The following is a 16,280-nucleotide window of genomic DNA, read 5'->3' on the forward strand; positions in this document are numbered from 1 at the left end:
AATAGCACCTTTAGGAGATTCGTGAGTGGACTCGGTCCGTGAAAGAGGTGAATTGAGAATAATAATAATAATAATAATAATTAAGAAGAAGAAGAATGATAACAGAAAGTCAAAATTCAGCGCAGGACGCGTGCGGTCGCAGCGCTGTGTCTATAGCACCACAGGTCCCAGCACGGAGCCACTGAGATGGGACCAACAGAAAAGAGAGAGAACATGGAGGACAGGAGTGGGGGAGGGGGGGGACATGGGATGAGGGGGGGAAAAATGAGAAAAAAATAGAAAAACTTAATAATAATAAAAAACGGGAGAAAACATAGCACCTTTGCTCTGAACCTGGCAGGAAAGTCCCGGCACGGCTGAAAAAAAGGGGGAAAAAAAAATATACAACCCCACCACGAACCTGAAAAAAAAAAAAAATTAAAAAGATAGGGAAAAAAAAGAAGAAAAAAAATAGAAATAAAAAAAAACCCTTCATGAAGCAAAACCACAGCTGTGAGGTAGCCTTCCCAAAAGGAGGATATGCGCTGGCGGGTCCCGATCGCTCCGCTCCGGGGTTGGGGCTGATGGGTGCGAGCGGCTCCGGGGTGGGGGTCCGCAGAGTGCTCGGGCTGTGCTGTGTGTGACAAAAAGAGAGGGGAAAACGGGGGGAAAAAACCCGAAAAAAATAACAGCAACGCACGCAAAGGGACAGAGAGCAGCAGTGACAGAGGAGCGGTCGGCAACCGAAAGGTCCTGGCAGGTGCATAAAGCAGAGAGCGCAGCGGGGGAGGGGCAGGGGGAGGGTGGGTGCACCCCACACACCACTATGGGGCAGCCCTGGGTGGGGGGGCAAGCAAGCGGACCCACTTCCTGGCGTTATGGTTTGAAAAGTCATTTATTTATTATTATTATTATTATTATTACTATTTTGGGCTCTTTTTTTTTTTCTGTTTGTTTCAATGCCTTTTTTTTTTTCTTTCTTTTTTTCTTTTTTTTCCGCTTGGTTTTCATTTCTTTGGGGTCGATTTTTTGTCACTTATTTTTTCTTTTTCCTCATTACGGGAACGCAAACGATCTCGGAGGCGCTGCATAGAAAACCGACACGAATTTGAGTCCATGTGAAATTTTTCTCCTTTTTTTTTTTTTTTCTCCTTTTTTTTTTCTTTTTTTTTTTTTTTTTTATTATTAATTATTATAATTATTACTCTCTCCTGTCGCGCGTGGGGGGGGCTTTGCTTTCTGCTTTACAAAAAGCAGACGGGGCCGATGTCAATGCCGAATTCCTGATCCGGAGCGCCGACGTCCATAGGAGCCAGGTCAATGATGGGCAGGCGTGAGGTCTTCGTCGTCTTGTACTCGATGACTGTCTTGCCCCATGCTCCGGTGTGACTCTGTGGGGGAAAGAGGAGTTCAGGTACCGTGTCCCCATCCCCACGTCCCCATCTTCCCATGTCCTCGCGGCCCCGTACCCCCAATCCCTGTGTCTCCCACCCCCACGTCCCCATGCTTCTTCCTATGTTCCCATTCCCTCATCCCGTGTCCCCCATCCCCATGTTCCCTATCCAGACATCTTCCATCCCATTTCTGTGTCCCCATGTCCTTCACCCTCATGTCCCCCATCCCCACATCCCTATTGTCACGCCCTCCCACCCCATGTCCCCATCCATGCGTCCCCCATCCCCACGTTCCCATCTTCCCATGTCCTCGCGGCCCTGTGCCCCCAATCCCTGTGTCTCCCACCCCCACGTCCCCATGCTTCTTCCAGTGTCCCCCCTCCCCATGTCCCCATCCATGTGCCCTCCATCCCCAAGTCCCCACATCCCCCATCCCCACGTGTCCTGCCCAAATATTTCCCATCCCCACGTCCCTATGTCCTTCACTCTCACGTCCCCCACCCCCACATCCCTATTTTCACGTCCCCCCACCCCATGTCCCCATCCATGCGTCCCCCATCCCCACATCCTCCATCCCCATGTGCCCTGCCCAAGTGTTCCCCACCCCATGTCCCTAAGTCCCCCATTCCCAAGTCCCCACATCCCCCTCCCAAAAGCTTCCCATCCCCATATCCCCTCACCCCCATGCCCGAGTGCCCCATTCCCATGACCCCCATCCATGTGTCCCCCACCTCCATGTCCCCACACCCCTACGTCCTCCATTCCCACATCCTCCATCCCTCCATCCCCATATCCCCCTCCCTACCATTTCCCACCCCCATATCCCCACATCCCCCACCCCCGCTCACCGTGCAGCCGTCCTCGGTGACCCCATAAGTGAAGCGGCTGTTCCCTTCGGCCCTGATCTCGATCTCGTTGGCGCCCTGGAGCAGCAGAGCCTTCTTCAGGTTGCCGGTGTCCTGGTCCATGTAGGCGACGCTGTTCTTGCAGTGGTAGGTGACGTTCTGCGTGGCCTCGGTGGACATCAGGCGCAGGAAGGTCAGCTGGATGGCGACGTCGGCCGGGTTGGAGCCCTCACCGCCGTACTCGAACTGCGGGGGAAGCGGCGTTAGGAACCGTGCGGCGCTGCATCGCTCCGCCCCACATCCCGACCCCCCCCGCCCCGCGCCCACCTGGAAGCCGTCGCTCATCGTCTCGCCGAACCAGACGTGTTTCTTCTCCTTGGGGTTCTTGCTGAGGTACCAGTTCTTCTGGGCAATGGTGGCTTGCGTGGGGTAGACGCACGTCTCGCCCGTCTCCATGTTGCAGTAGACCTTGATGGCGTCCAGGTTGCAGCCCTGGTTGGGGTCGATCCAGTACTCGCCTGCAGGGCAACGGATGGGGTCAGGGGGGCGGCAACGGGGCGAGGAGGGACGCGGGAGGATTATGGGGAGGGGCGTGAGGAGGAGGAACGAGGGATGGGGATGGCGAGGGGCAGCCACGGGAGATGAGGATGGAGGCGAGGATTGGCCAAAAGGGATGGGGAGTGGAGGGGGGGGAGGAACAGGGGATGGGGGTGAGGGGGAGGAACAGGGGATGGAGGTGAGGGGGAGGAACAGGGGATGGAGGTGAGGGGGAGGAACAGGGGATGGAGGTGAGGGGGAGCCACCAGATGTGGGCACAGGGGTGAGGAATAGCCCGTGGGGATGGGGATGGAGGTGAGGCAGCCACGAGGAACAGAGGACGGAGAAATAAGAAGTGAGAGGTAGAAGATGGGAGGAAGAACCTTGAGAGAGGGAGAAAGGAGGTGAGAAACGGCCGTGGGGGGGGGATAAATAAGGAACAGCCCTGAGAGGGAGAGGATGGAAGGATGAAGGTGAGGAAGAGACAGACAGCGAGGGGTGAGAGCATCCAGGTGGATGGGAAGGACAGAGGGGAGGACCCATGGGTGATGAAGGATGGAGGGATGGAGGTGGGGACCCCGGAGGCGCCGGTGGGGGCACTGACCGCTCTTCCAGTCGCCGTGGCACATCTTCAGGTCGCGGCAGGTGCGGGCCGGGTTCTTGCGGGTGCCCTCGGGGCTGCGGATGTTCTCGATCTGTTGGCTCAGGCTCTTCAGGGTGGTGTCCACCTCCAGGTCACGGTCACGCATCACGTTGGCGTCGTCGGCCCGGTAGTAGCGGCCGCCGTCGTGCGCCTTCTCTTGGGGAGGTTGAGGCAGGAAGCTGAAGTCGAAACCGCCGCTGGGGGGACCGGGAGGACCTGGGGGGCCGGGAGGGCCGGGGGGACCCTGGAGGAGGAGGAGGACGGTGAGCACGGGGTGAAGGTGGCAGCTCCGGGAGGGTGGGCAGAGCTGGGGTGGATACATACGACGGGGCCGACTTCACCGGTGCGACCGCGGGGGCCGGGGGGGCCGATGGGGCCGGGCAGCCCGTTGAGACCGTCCTTGCCGGCGGCACCGGCGGAGCCAGGAGGACCCTATGGAGAGGAGAGGTGAGCGTGGATGGGTCACCAGCGCCGTGGGGTGGGGGGAACGTGTCCCCCATGGTGCTCAGCCCGGGGTGGACGTCTGTGCGCTGCGGACTTACACGTGGACCCGCGGGACCAGAAGCACCAGAAGGACCTTGTTCACCAGGAGCACCCTGTGCAAAGTGATAAAGTCCCGTGAGCATCTCGGGCTGTGGGGCAGTGCCCCACTGCTGCTGTCCCCCCACGTGGTGGCACTTACGGGAGGACCAGGTGGGCCCTGGAGACCGGAGAAGCCTCTGTGTCCCTTCATGCCTCTGTCACCCTGCTCGCCAGTTTCACCTTTGTCACCACGAGGACCTTGGGGACCCTACGGGAGGAGATGCGCTGAGCACGACCTGAGCTGCACGCCATCCCCACGTCCCCACGGGGACGTGGACAGGGGGGGGTCGGAGGAGGGGGACACCGACTTACAGCAGGACCACGAGCACCAGCGGGACCGGGGGGGCCGGCGGGACCAGCAGGGCCCTGCGACAGGAGGGGGGGGGGGATGGTCAGAGCATCCTGAAGTGCCCAATGGGGCATCACCGCGAGTGGGACATGGGGTGACCCCCCCGCGGCGGGGGGGGGGCTGAGCACAGGGGCGGTTCGGACCCAGCCCTCGCTGCTGTCTCCGGGAGAGAGAGGATGGGGCGGAGCATCACTTACGGTCTCACCGCGATCTCCGTTTTTGCCAGCAGGACCGACGGGGCCGGGGGCACCGGGGGCACCGGGAGCACCAGGGGGGCCGGCGGGGCCGGTCTCACCACGGTCACCCTGCGAGGAGGAGGAGGAGGAAGGGCAGATGTAAGCATGGACCAGCACAGCCCCACCATCCCGTCCCACTCCCCCCCCACCCGTGGGCACTCACCTTGGGACCAGCAGCACCATCGCGACCGGGGGCACCTTCAGCACCGGGAGCACCCTATAGAACAGCAACCCCCCCGCCCCCAAAGCCCCTCGTTAGGATGAAGGGGGATGCTAACGAGGGGGGGGGCCCTTCGCTGAGCCCAGCACCCACGGGTGCCACGAGCAGATCCAACCTTCACCCTACGCCGACGCTCACCTCACGTCCAGCTTCACCAGGGGGGCCAGCCAGGCCGGGGGGGCCCATGGGGCCGGGAGGACCACGTTCACCGGGGGAACCTGAGGGACCCTGCTTGCCGGGTTCACCCTACAGAGCACGGAGGGGTCAGACACCGGGAGCACCCACCGGCCCGGGGTGGGGCCACACGGTGAGCTGGGAAGCAGAGGGGGGGTCTCAAAGTGGGGGGGGGAGGGGTACTCACAGAGGGGCCGGGCAGGCCGGGGAAGCCTCTCTCGCCTCTCTGTCCGGGGAGACCGACCACACCGCGCTGACCAGCGATTCCTTGGGGTCCGGGGGTACCGGGAGCACCCTGGGGGGGACGAGCAGCACGTCGGTGTGAGCACCTCCCGATGGAGGACACAACCACGCGGGGGGGGAGGGGTTGCACTGGAGGGGGGGGGGGGGGGGGGGAAGTTACTTACAATGGGGCCATCAGCGCCGGGGGAGCCTTTCTCGCCGGGGGGGCCGGGGGGACCAGCGGGGCCGGGTTCACCGGGGCGGCCAGCGGGGCCGGTCTCACCGCGGGGTCCTTTGCCGCCTTCCTTACCGCTGGGGCCGGGGGGGCCGGGAAGGCCGATGTTACCCTAAACAACGAGGGGGGGGGGGGGGGGTGATGCAGTCAGGTCCTCCTCCCCCCCCCGCCGTCAGCAGGAGCGCGGTGCCGGGAGCGTCCGGTGCCAAATGGGTCACGGTGTCCACGCGGAGCCGGCGGGAGCTCTGCCCGGCATCCTCACACCCCCCCACACCACCCCCCCCCCGTGTCCCACCGCCGCTGGGGGGCACTCACGGAGGGGCCGGGGGGGCCGACTCTTCCAGCAGCACCAGGGAAACCAGTAGCACCCTGCGAGGGAGAAAAGCTGCAGTCAGGGGGGGGGGGGAACCTCCTGCCGACCCCTGGACCGGCGGCCAGGAGGGGGAAGTGCTCACTCCGAGAGGGGGGGGGGGGGAAGGGGGGGGTCGGGTTTTAATTCGGGGGAGAAATGAGCAGTCTTCACCCACAGCATCCCCCCCTCCCCACCCGGACAGCTTTTGGGGTGCACTCCCATGGTTTGGGGGCAAGATGCGGGAGGGGCTGAGCCACCCATGGGTGCACGCATTCACCTCCACCCGCAACCCGGGGGAGGAGGGGGTCACGCAACCCCCCCCCCCCACCCCCACCCCCACCCCTCCACGACAGCCGTGTTACTTACAGGAGGTCCAGCGCTTCCGCGAGCGCCTTTGGGACCGGGAGCACCAACAGCGCCCTATAGGGGGAGATGGGGGTCAGCCGCACCGCGGGGACAGCTCCGCGGGGGGGGGGACCTTTGAGATGGGGGTGGGAACTTACGGCAGGGCCGGGAGCACCAGTGGGGCCGGCGGGGCCGGGGGGGCCAGCGTCACCTTTGGCTCCAGCATCCCCAGTTTCACCTTTAGCACCAGGCTGGCCGTCAGCGCCCTGCGGGACAGCGCGTGGGGTGAGTGGGGGGGGGGGAAGCGTGGGGTGAGGTGGGAGCACCGGAGTCTGCAAGGACACTTACAGGAGGGCCAGCAAATCCAGCAGGACCGGGGGGGCCGGGCTCGCCACGGTCACCCTAAGGGGGAGGAGGAGAGGGGAGGGGGGGTGGAGAGGGAGAGAGCGGCCGTCACGTCTCGCGTGGGGTGTCCGTGGGTGGCCGCCATCGTCACGGCAGCAGTGCCACGGGGTGCGGGGACACGGCGTCACGGCGGCCGTGGGGACACTTACGGGAGCACCACGAGCACCAGTGGGTCCGGCAGGGCCGGGGGGGCCAGCTTCACCCTGCGGGAGGAAAGGGGTCGGAGCGGCGCTTATGGGGTCGGTGGGGGGAGGGGGGGGCAGGGGGACGTGTCCCCACCTTGTCACCAGGAGCGCCGGCGGGGCCGGGGGGGCCGATGGGACCCGTTAAACCACGGAGACCGTCTTTGCCAGGAGCGCCGTCAGCACCTTTGGGACCGGGGTCACCCTGCGTGGGGGGAGAAGGCACGGAGGGTCACCCGTGGGGGCACGGCCCCACTGCTCTGCGCCCCACAGCACCTGAGACCGCCCCCCCCCCCCCACCCCCCCCGGCGTGGGGAGGAGCTGCACTCGCAGCCACGGATTGTCCCCGGGTGGGCGGGGGGGACGGGGACATGAGTGGGATGGGTGTCCCCGTCCCATCACCACGCGACTGTGGGAGGTGGGGGGGCTGCAGGCAGAGGGGAGGGGGGGATGGGCGTGGTGGGGGGGGGGGGGGGGGCACGCACTCTGTCACCCTTGGCGCCTGGCAGGCCGGCAGCACCACGCTCTCCGGGCATCCCCTGCAGACCGGGGGGGCCTTGGTTTCCGGGGGCACCGGGAGCACCGGCATCGCCCTAAAAGGGGGGAGGAGGGGGGGGAAAAAAAACACAAACGTGGGTTAGTGAGAAATCAGCACTCCCTCCGCAGAGAGAAACCCATTCCGGAGCCAACCCCCCTCCCCCCCCAAGAAAAAAGCCCCCCACGAAGCAGCACCCACCTTAGCACCATCGTTACCGGGAGCACCGTTAGCACCACGAGGGCCCTGGGGGCCGGGGGGGCCCTGCACACCGCGCTCACCGGGGAAGCCTCTCTCTCCCTGCGGGGGGGGAGCACAACTGAGCACCATCGGTTCAGAACGAGATGTGGGGGGGGGGAAAAAGGGCGGGGGGGGCTTCAACTCACCCTGGCACCAGCGGGACCGGGGGCACCGGCGTCTCCGGGGACACCCTATGGATGGGGATGGAGTTATGGGAAGGTGTTTTTGGGGTGGGGGTGGGCGTGGGGGGGCACGCTGTGGTGCAGCACTCACCTGCTCGCCGGGCTTGCCTGCTTCTCCGGGGGGGCCGGCGGGGCCGGGCAGACCCTGCGGGGGAAGGGGAGGGGAGGTTGGATGTGGGGATGGGGGACATCGGGGGGGGGGGGGGGACCGCTGTCACCGCGCGGTGTTGTCCCCTCACCTGGAAGCCGGGGGCTCCGGCGGGACCTTGTTCACCTCTCTCTCCAGCGGGACCCTGCGGGGGGGGGGGGGGGAAGAGTGAGGGGGGGGGAATTGGGGGAATAGCACACAGTGGGGGGGGGGGGGGGAAGGGGGGCACGGATACTCACGGTGGGGCCGGGGGGACCCTGGGCACCGGCTTCGCCATCTTTACCAGCAGCACCCTGCAGGGAGAGGGGGGGTCAGAGCGCTGCACCCACCCCTGGGTGATGCTAACACGTGGGGCTGAGAGCTGTGGGGCTGAGCTGCGAGCTTATGGGGCTGAGAGCTGTGAGTTTATGGGGCCGAGAGCTGTGAGTTTATGGGGCCACGCACTGTTAATCTATGGGGTAGTGATGTGCTGTGAGCCTATAGGGCTGTACTTTGAGCTTATGGGGCCAGTCTCTGTAAGTCTACGGGGCCGCACTGCGCTGTGAGCTTATGGGGCTGTGCCGTGACCCTACAGGGCTGGGTTGTGAGCTTATGGGGCCACGCACTGTAATCCTATGGGGCTGTGCTGTGTGGGGCGGGATAGGACGGCAGCATCCCTGCGAGGAACTTGCTGCCACGTCACCACCCCACGGTCCCTGGATCCGGAGCTGCTGACGGCCACCAGTCCGGACCAGTGCAGACCAGTGGCCACTGGAACCACCGCCCCCAAACCCCGTGTGCTTTTCCGACCCATGGATACTCACGACAGCGCCGGGGGGGCCGGGAGCACCCCTCTCTCCGGGTTTGCCGGGCTCACCCTGAAAGCCAAAGAGTGGGGTGAGACATTGCAGCACCGTGGGATGTCACTCCCCCCCCACATCCCACTCCCACCCCCGCTGTGGGGCTCTGTGTGAGCTTTGTGCCGTGGATCTCTGCACCACCACAACTGTGTGCCCCCCCCCGCCCCCCCCCCGCCCCAAAATCCAGAGCATCCCATCCATGCGTACTCACCGCAGCACCTTTGGGACCGGGGAAACCCATCACTCCAGCTTGACCTCGGGCTCCGGGGGGGCCGGGGGGGCCGGGGCGGCCATCCTGACCGGCGGGGCCCTGCGGGGGGGGAGGGGGGGGGGCAAAGAGCCCGTCAGCGAACGGCGTGCTGAGGGGGTGAGGGGTGGGGGGTCTGTGGGGGGGTACTCACCGGGGGTCCGGTTTTGCCGTCGGGACCGGGGCTGCCGGGGCTTCCAGTCAGACCCTGGGAAGAACGGGGGCCGGGTTAGGGCGTGGGATGTGGGGGGGGGGGGGGAGTGAGGCGGGGGGGGGTCCGAGGTGCGGCTCTGCTCACCTTAGCACCGGGGAGTCCGGGTTCTCCGGGGCGTCCCGCTTCACCGGGAGATCCTTTGGGGCCGACGGCACCGGGGGAACCGCGCTCACCGGGGGGACCCTGCGGGGGGGGGCGGGGGGGGAGGTTATCCCTCTCCGAGGTTGCGGGGGGGGGAGGGAGCTGTGACACGGGAGGGAGCACCCACCTTGGGACCGGCGATGCCGTCAGCACCGGGGAAACCGCGGCTGCCGGGAGCACCCTGAGAGGGGCGGAGAGAGCGGTCAGTGCGGGGGGGGGGGATGAAGATGGGGGGGGGTTAAGCGATGGGGCACAGCTGTGGGGCTGAGCCGTCCGAGGGGACCGCTTCGGGCCCCCGAGATGCTCCAGCGGAGACCTCGAGGTGCGTGGGGACAGCGGAGTGTCACCGCGCCGGCGTGGGGGTAGGGGCGGGGGGAGGGGGGGGGGGGACAGCGTGGGGCCACGCGGCGTGGCCGTGACTCACTCGTTCGCCCGCGGGACCGGGCAGCCCAGCGGGGCCGGGCTCCCCACGCGCTCCTCTCTTTCCTTCCTCGCCGGCGGGGCCGGGGGGGCCTTGCACACCAGCGGGACCCTGGGGAGGGAGAGGGGGGTGAGCGGCAGAGCCGGGGCTCGTTGAGCTGCGGGGGGGGCGGGATAGGGGGGGGGGGAACTTACAGGTTCGCCTTTGGCACCGGTGTCACCTTTGTTGCCCGGAGCACCGGGTTCACCCTGGAAAGAAAGGAGAGGGGGGGGATGCTCAGTACCGGGTCAGTGTGCGCGGGGGGGGGGGAGTGGGTGCTAATTCCCCCCCCTTCCCGAGTGCTGGCGGCTCATGGGGGTGCGGAGAAGTCCCTGGAGGGGGGGGGGGTGCAACGATGGGCCGAAGGACAGAGCCATCATCTTCTCGGTGCCACATCTCCATCTCAGCACCGGAGCGGAGCGGGGGGGGGGCGCTGAAGGAGGGGTAAGGGGGGGGGGGGCAGTGGTACTCACGCTGTTTCCTTTGGGTCCGGGGGCACCGCTGGGACCTTGGGGTCCGGAGGGACCGCGAGCACCGGGGAAGCCGGGGGCACCGGCGATGCCAGGAGCGCCCTGCGGGACAGCGAGAGGGGCGGGGTGTGGGTGCGGGGACCCACGGGCCGGGGGCACCCACGCGTGGCACTGAGCCAGCACTCACCGTGGCACCTTTGGCACCGGGCTGACCGTCGGCTCCGGGGTTGCCCTGGCGGAGAGAAAGAGGAGGAAGAGGAGGGGGTCACACCGGAGCCCGCGGGATGTGAGGCTGAAGGGCGGTGCGGCTTCGGGGGGGGGGGGGGGGCACTCACGGCGGGACCAGCGGCGCCAGCGGGGCCGGGGGGGCCGGGTTCACCACGGGCACCCTGGGGACCTTCGCTGCCGCGAGCACCTTGAGGACCCGTTTCTCCCTGGGGAGGAAGAGGAGGGAGGAAGAGTCACGGGAGGGATGCATTCCTCTTCTCCGCTGTCAACCGGGGCCGTTCCCGCACTGCGGCCACCGCGGAGCTTTGGGACCAGGCGGGATGAAACCCCCCCCCAACACGTCCCACCGCCCCCAGGACCCCCCCTAGTGGGGCGGCCGAGGGGCAGAGGTGTTACCTTAGCACCGGCAGCGCCGGGGAAGCCGGGGGGGACCCGCGGGACCCGTCGGACCCTACATGGGGGAGAGGATGGGTCCGTCAGACGAGAACCGAGCGGCACACGGGGCAGCGCGGCTCTGGGGAGCGGCCCTTGGGAGGAGGACCCCCCCCCAGGACGGGCCTGGGGGAGCTCGGAGGGGTGGGGGCACTCACGGGGGGACCGGCGGCACCGGGAGCACCGTCGTTGCCGCGAGCGCCCTGCGGGAGAGAGAGCGGCCGTGAGCTGAGGCCGTGGAGGGGGGGGGGGTTAGTGGGGGGGAGGGTGTATCGGGGGTGCGCTCCCCAATACTCACAGCGGGTCCGGATGGACCGGGGCGGCCTCTCTCGCCGGGAAGACCGCGAGGACCCTGCGGAGGATGGAAAAGTTGGTGGGGGGGGGGGGGTCAGGGGGAGATGTTTTCCCCTCGTCCACCATCTCTGTGCCCCCCCCTCACACCTCGCGATGCTCTCGTTGCTGTGCCCCCCTCCCCGCAGCGCCCCTATAGGGACGCAGGCCCGCAGGGGGCACCGTGCCCTCACCCTTTGCCGTGCATCCCCCCCCCCTCCCCGTGCCCCCCACCCAGCACTCACCATCTGCCCGGGTGCACCGTTCTCTCCAGGGCTGCCAGGCTCACCCTATAGAACAATAACCACAACAATAGGCAAAATTGGGTTTCCTGCCCCAAAGTGACCCCGCGGTTGGGGGGGGGGGGAGGGGGGGCCGCCCCCTCAGCGCCGCTCACCTTGGGACCGGCGGGGCCGGGCTCACCCTTGGCACCATCCAAACCGCTGAAACCCTATGGGGCAGAGGAGCGGGGTCAGCAGCAGCGCTCGCTGTGCCCCCCCAACTCCCGGCTCCTCTGGGGTAGCACGGGGTTCCCCGAGATTTTTGGGGTGTCGGGGGGTGCTCCCAGGTAGAGGGTGAAGGTGGAGGGGATGCAGCACTCACTCTGTGTCCCTTCATGCCCGGCAGGCCGGCAGTTCCGGGGAGACCACGTGCACCCTATAAGGAAAAGCCATGGGGTGACACGGAGCCGCGGGGGGGGGGGGGTCCCCGTACCCCATCGCCTGCGTGCTGTGCACGCTGTGGGTCCCCCCACCGTGGGGAGCAGCTCACCTGAGGGCCAGGGGGGCCACGCTCACCAGGACGGCCGGGCTTGCCAGCTTCACCCTATAGACCAGGATGTGGTTGGGGGCATGTCCCCAGAGCGTTGAGCCCTATGGGGGGCACTGCCAATGGGCTGGGGGGTGGGGGGGGGGAAGGGGGGGTCTGTTTTGTTGTTGCTTACATCATCACCGTTCTTGCCAGGGGGGCCAGCGGGGCCGCGGGGGCCCATGGGTCCCTAGGAGAGAGGAAAGAGGTGTGGGGGTTGTGGGGGTGCAGGGCTCCCCACTGCCCCCTCCCAGCAGTACTGGGGGTGTGTTTGGGGGGGGGGTGGGGGGTTATAGCCCCCGTACTTACAGAGGCACCGGGCTCGCCGGGTTCACCAGGGGGACCTTGGAAACCTTGAGGGCCCTAAGGTTCAAGGGGGGAAAAAAGGGGAAAAGTGGGTTAGAAAAGAGAAAGATTGGGCTGAAGAGCCCAGTGAGGAATTCTGACCCCCCCCCTCCACCCCATATGGAGTCCCAGCACTGTGGGCCCCATGACACATCCGGGGGGGGGGGGGGGGGGGGGGGGGTGAGGGAGGGATGCTGCATCCTGCCCTCATCCAACCTGTGCCCACCTCCAAGGACACCCACACCACAGGGTCCCTGGGGGGGGGATCATCCCCAAAAACGAACTGAGGAGGAGGAGGAGATACTCACAGGAGCACCAGGAGGACCGGGGAGACCGCGGGGTCCAGCAGGGCCCTGGGGGGGGGGGGGGACAAGGAGACAGAGCTGAGTGTGTGCCACCCCCCTCCCCATCCCTTCCCCACTGCTGCATCGGCCTGCCCCCACCCCACCCTATTCCCACCCTACTGACATCTCCACTGCTGCCCCATCTGGCCCCAGCACGGCCCTACACCTGTCCCAGCACCTTGTCTCTTCGCCGTCCTGATGATGTCCCTCTCGTCCGTCTCTGTCCCCAGCACCCCCCGATTTCTGTCCCCACCATCCTTATTTTATTGCCGCCATACAGACACCCCCACTGCTGCTGCCCCCATCACCAGCCCATCCCACTGCCACCCCTCTGATGTCCCCCATCACCACTCCATCCTTTTCCCACTGCCACCCACCCTCAGCTCTGTCCCCTTCACCGCCCTTCTTGTCCCCACTGCCACCCCAACCCTGCCTGCATTCTTACCCTACTGACGTCCCTATTGCTCCCTAACCCCTTTCCCCTTCACCACCCTATTCCTGTTCTCATCACTACCCCTTGTTGTCCCCATTGCCACCCCATCCCTACCCCTATTGCCACCATACTGATGCCCCCATTGTTACCCAATCCCTTTCCCTGTCACCACTCCTTGCTGTCCCCATTGCCACCCTATCCCAGTCCTGAATGGCACCCATCCCTACCCCATCCCCATCACCACCCCTTGCTGTCCCCACTGCCACCCCATCCCTGTCCCCACTGCCACCCCCATCCCTGTCCCCACTGCCACCCCCATCCCTGTCCTCACCATTACCCCACTGATGTCCCCATCTCCCTCCCCCCGCAGGCCGTACCCCACCTGCACCCCCCACCCCCCCCCCCCCTCTCACCATGGGCCGGGCACCGCCATGCCACCCGATTTCTCGTCGTAGCCGTAAGACATTTGAGGAGCGAAGTTCTGTGGGGCAGAAGGAGAGAAGGGGCTGAGCGACTGTGGGGGGGCGGGGGGGGGATCCCCACAATGGGGGTGTGCAGACATGGACCCCCCTGCAGTACTCACTCCGCCGAGGCCTGGAGGTCCTGGAGGGCCTGGGGGTCCCGGGAGGCCAGGCTGTCCAGGGATGCCATCTCTGCCGGGGGGGCCGGGGAGTCCCTATGGGGGGGGGGGGGGGGGGGAGGGGAAAGGGGGGTGAGCCACAGTGGGGCACCCAGTGCCAGTGTGTGTAGGGTCGGGTGCCCGGGATACGCACCCTGTCTCCTCTGGGGCCGGTGTCTCCTTTAGGACCCTGTGGGGGGAGAGGCAAGGGGATTTGGGGGGGGGGGGGGAAGGGAAGCGGTTAGGGCATGAAGGGAGACCCGAGGTGGGGGTTTGGGGCGACCAGAGGGATTTGGGGCGGCGGTGGTTACCTCTACTCCAGCGCTCTCTGGGTAGACTGGGGAGGCTGAGGGAGGAAGGAGCAGCGTTTAGAGGGGGGGGGGGAAGGACATCACCCCACACCCACCCGGGTGGGAAGCGGGTTTGGGGGCGGGGGGGAGCGCGGTACCATCGACGTCGGGGCAGATGGGGCAGCACTCTCCGAAGGGGATTTCGGCGTTGGGGGGCAGTCCGAGGTGTCCTCGCAGATCACCTCGTCGCAGAGGATGTTGCCGCTGTCCGCACACGCAGATCTGGCACGGTTTCGGGTTTCCACACATCTTTGTCGTTGTACGTCAGCCCGTCCTGCACGCAGCTCCGGTTTGGACTGGGGGGGGGTGGGGGGGAAACCGTTGTGGGGTCAGGGGGGGCACTGAGGCGCTCCCCCCCATCCCGCAGCGCTCCCTCTCCCTTCATCTGGTTCTCATCAGCCCGGCGCGGTGACGCGGGGGGGGAAAAAGCACCGCCGCCGTCGGCTCTTCCCACTTACATTGGAATTTAAACAAACCCCCGTCCGCCTCCGCGTCCCCGAAGCCGGGGGGCCAAGGAAAATAGCAGGGGGGGTGCGGGGCGGTGCCGGGATCCGGGGTCCCCCCCTCGTCCTGGGTTGAAATTAGAGCCGGGATGGGGCGGGATGAAGCCAGATGTGGGAGCTGCCGAGTGTGGGGCGGCTGCCAGGGCGTGGGGCGGCCCATAGCGGGGCTAGGGGGGGGGGCCGGGAAGGGAGAGGAGGAGTTGGGGATGATGGGGGGGGAGGGGGGGAACTGGGGGGTCGCAGCGCTGCGCTGCAGCAAAGGGGGACATGGGGAGAAACGGAGCACGCAGGCTCAGAAAGAAGCGAGGGCCGAAAAGAAACATGAAATAAAAAATGAAATGAAATAAAAATCAAACGCAGACGCTGCGTGTGTGTCCCCATACATACACACACAAATAAATGCAAAACCGCCCAACCCCCTTCCCCCCCCCCCCCAAAAAAAAATGCGGCCCCGCCGACCCCGAAACTGCAAAATCCGCCCCGAAAGAGAGCAAAGCGCCGACGCCCCCATAAGAATGCACGGCCTCGGCCCGCCCCAAAACGCAGCGCCCACCCCCGAGAAATGCAGAACGGACCCCCCCCCCCAAATCCAAAAACCAAAAAAGTGGGAAACCGAGGCCCCAAAGTGCCGCTCCTCCTCCGGATGGGAATGGGCCCGGGAGGAAAACGGCACCGAAAAAACCCCACTAAATCCATAAATCCGACCCCAAGGAACCGCCCGGGAACGGCCGAGCCCCGGGGGACCGCGCCTGGCACCGTCCCAGTGCCGCCCCGGTGCCGCCCCAGTGCCATCCCAGTGCCATCCCAGTGGCCCTGACCGGCGGCTCTCGGGGTGCAGAGTGACCCCATCCGTCCCCCCCCCCCCCTCCGCCCGCCCCACGCTGCGCCCCACAGACGGACGGTTCGAAGGGACGCTGCTCTCCCCCCCCCGCCCCTATGTCTGGGCAGCGCTATGGGGCGGCCGGAACGTTTTCCTTATGAATCATCTGAGACTTTTCTAATGCTTTCCTGATGGCTTTCCGCAGAGCCCTGGGCCGGGCCCCCCACCCCCTTCTCCGCGCTCCCCCCCCCTCTCTCTCCTCTCTTTCCCCCCATCCCACCTCCTCCATCCCTCTCCTCGCTCCCTCCACCCTTTCTGCCTTCCTCCTTTTGGCCGCAGCCCCACGCGCCCCACACTCCTCCTCCCCTCCCCCCCTCATTCCCCCCCCCCAGTCCGATTTAACTCCGTTTTCTTTCCCATAGGACGCAACCCGCCCCGCTACTCACTGTCCTCTTCTCCTTGCCCGCGGTGAGTAGTACAGTCGCTGCTATCAACAGCAGTAACCGAGAATCCACAAAGCTGAACATGTCTAATATTAGACATGTAGACTCTTTGGGGCTCTTTGTCTTAGGGTCGGGTCATTCAGGGCCGATCTCACTCCGCAGCTCCAATCCAGACCCCAGCAGAAACTTCCTACTGCCTTCCCACCGCTCCTCCTGCCCTTATATATGGTCCGGCAGCGCCGAGAGGTGGGACCCGGCGCGGGCTTGCGCGGGAGCGCACGGGGGATTTTGGACGGCCCCTCGGCCAATCCGAGAGGACCCGCCGTCCCCACAGCCCCCCCCCCCCCACCCCCACCCCCCCCCCGGTCTGCACACGCATACATGGCACCCCCAGAGCGGGGAGAGCGGGTGGGATGGGGATCCTGAAGAGATTGGGATGGGGGATCCCAA

General features: G+C 66.0%; 1 protein-coding gene across 1 annotated transcript; it reads right to left on the reverse strand.

Moving 5' to 3' along the window:
• Positions 1-1,004: 1,004 nt before the first annotated feature.
• COL1A1 (collagen type I alpha 1 chain) lies at positions 1,005-16,021 on the reverse strand. Its single transcript, XM_065749963.1, is given in 56 exon segments — positions 1,005-1,370; positions 2,222-2,464; positions 2,546-2,736; positions 3,360-3,642; positions 3,723-3,830; positions 3,941-3,994; positions 4,081-4,188; positions 4,293-4,346; positions 4,527-4,634; positions 4,729-4,782; positions 4,924-5,031; positions 5,147-5,254; positions 5,367-5,528; positions 5,732-5,785; positions 6,135-6,188; positions 6,272-6,379; positions 6,462-6,515; positions 6,668-6,721; positions 6,798-6,905; positions 7,186-7,293; positions 7,437-7,535; positions 7,622-7,666; positions 7,749-7,802; positions 7,897-7,950; positions 8,045-8,098; positions 8,609-8,662; positions 8,856-8,954; positions 9,046-9,099; positions 9,190-9,288; positions 9,374-9,427; positions 9,671-9,778; positions 9,862-9,915; positions 10,180-10,278; positions 10,364-10,408; positions 10,512-10,610; positions 10,801-10,833; positions 10,835-10,855; positions 10,995-11,039; positions 11,135-11,188; positions 11,412-11,456; positions 11,564-11,617; positions 11,770-11,823; positions 11,938-11,991; positions 12,110-12,163; positions 12,283-12,336; positions 12,627-12,738; positions 13,509-13,576; positions 13,679-13,771; positions 13,869-13,904; positions 14,026-14,060; positions 14,163-14,217; positions 14,220-14,273; positions 14,275-14,295; positions 14,297-14,353; positions 14,355-14,360; positions 15,834-16,021. Coding segments are annotated over 56 exon segments (4,425 nt in total). The 5' UTR covers positions 15,915-16,021; the 3' UTR covers positions 1,005-1,223.
• Between the last annotated feature and the right edge of the window lie 259 nt (positions 16,022-16,280).

The sequence above is a fragment of the Cyrtonyx montezumae genome, unplaced genomic scaffold (assembly GCF_038088225.1).
Source record: "Cyrtonyx montezumae isolate F1298 unplaced genomic scaffold, pur_monq_1.0 scaffold_61, whole genome shotgun sequence".
Lineage (NCBI taxonomy): Eukaryota > Metazoa > Chordata > Aves > Galliformes > Odontophoridae > Cyrtonyx > Cyrtonyx montezumae.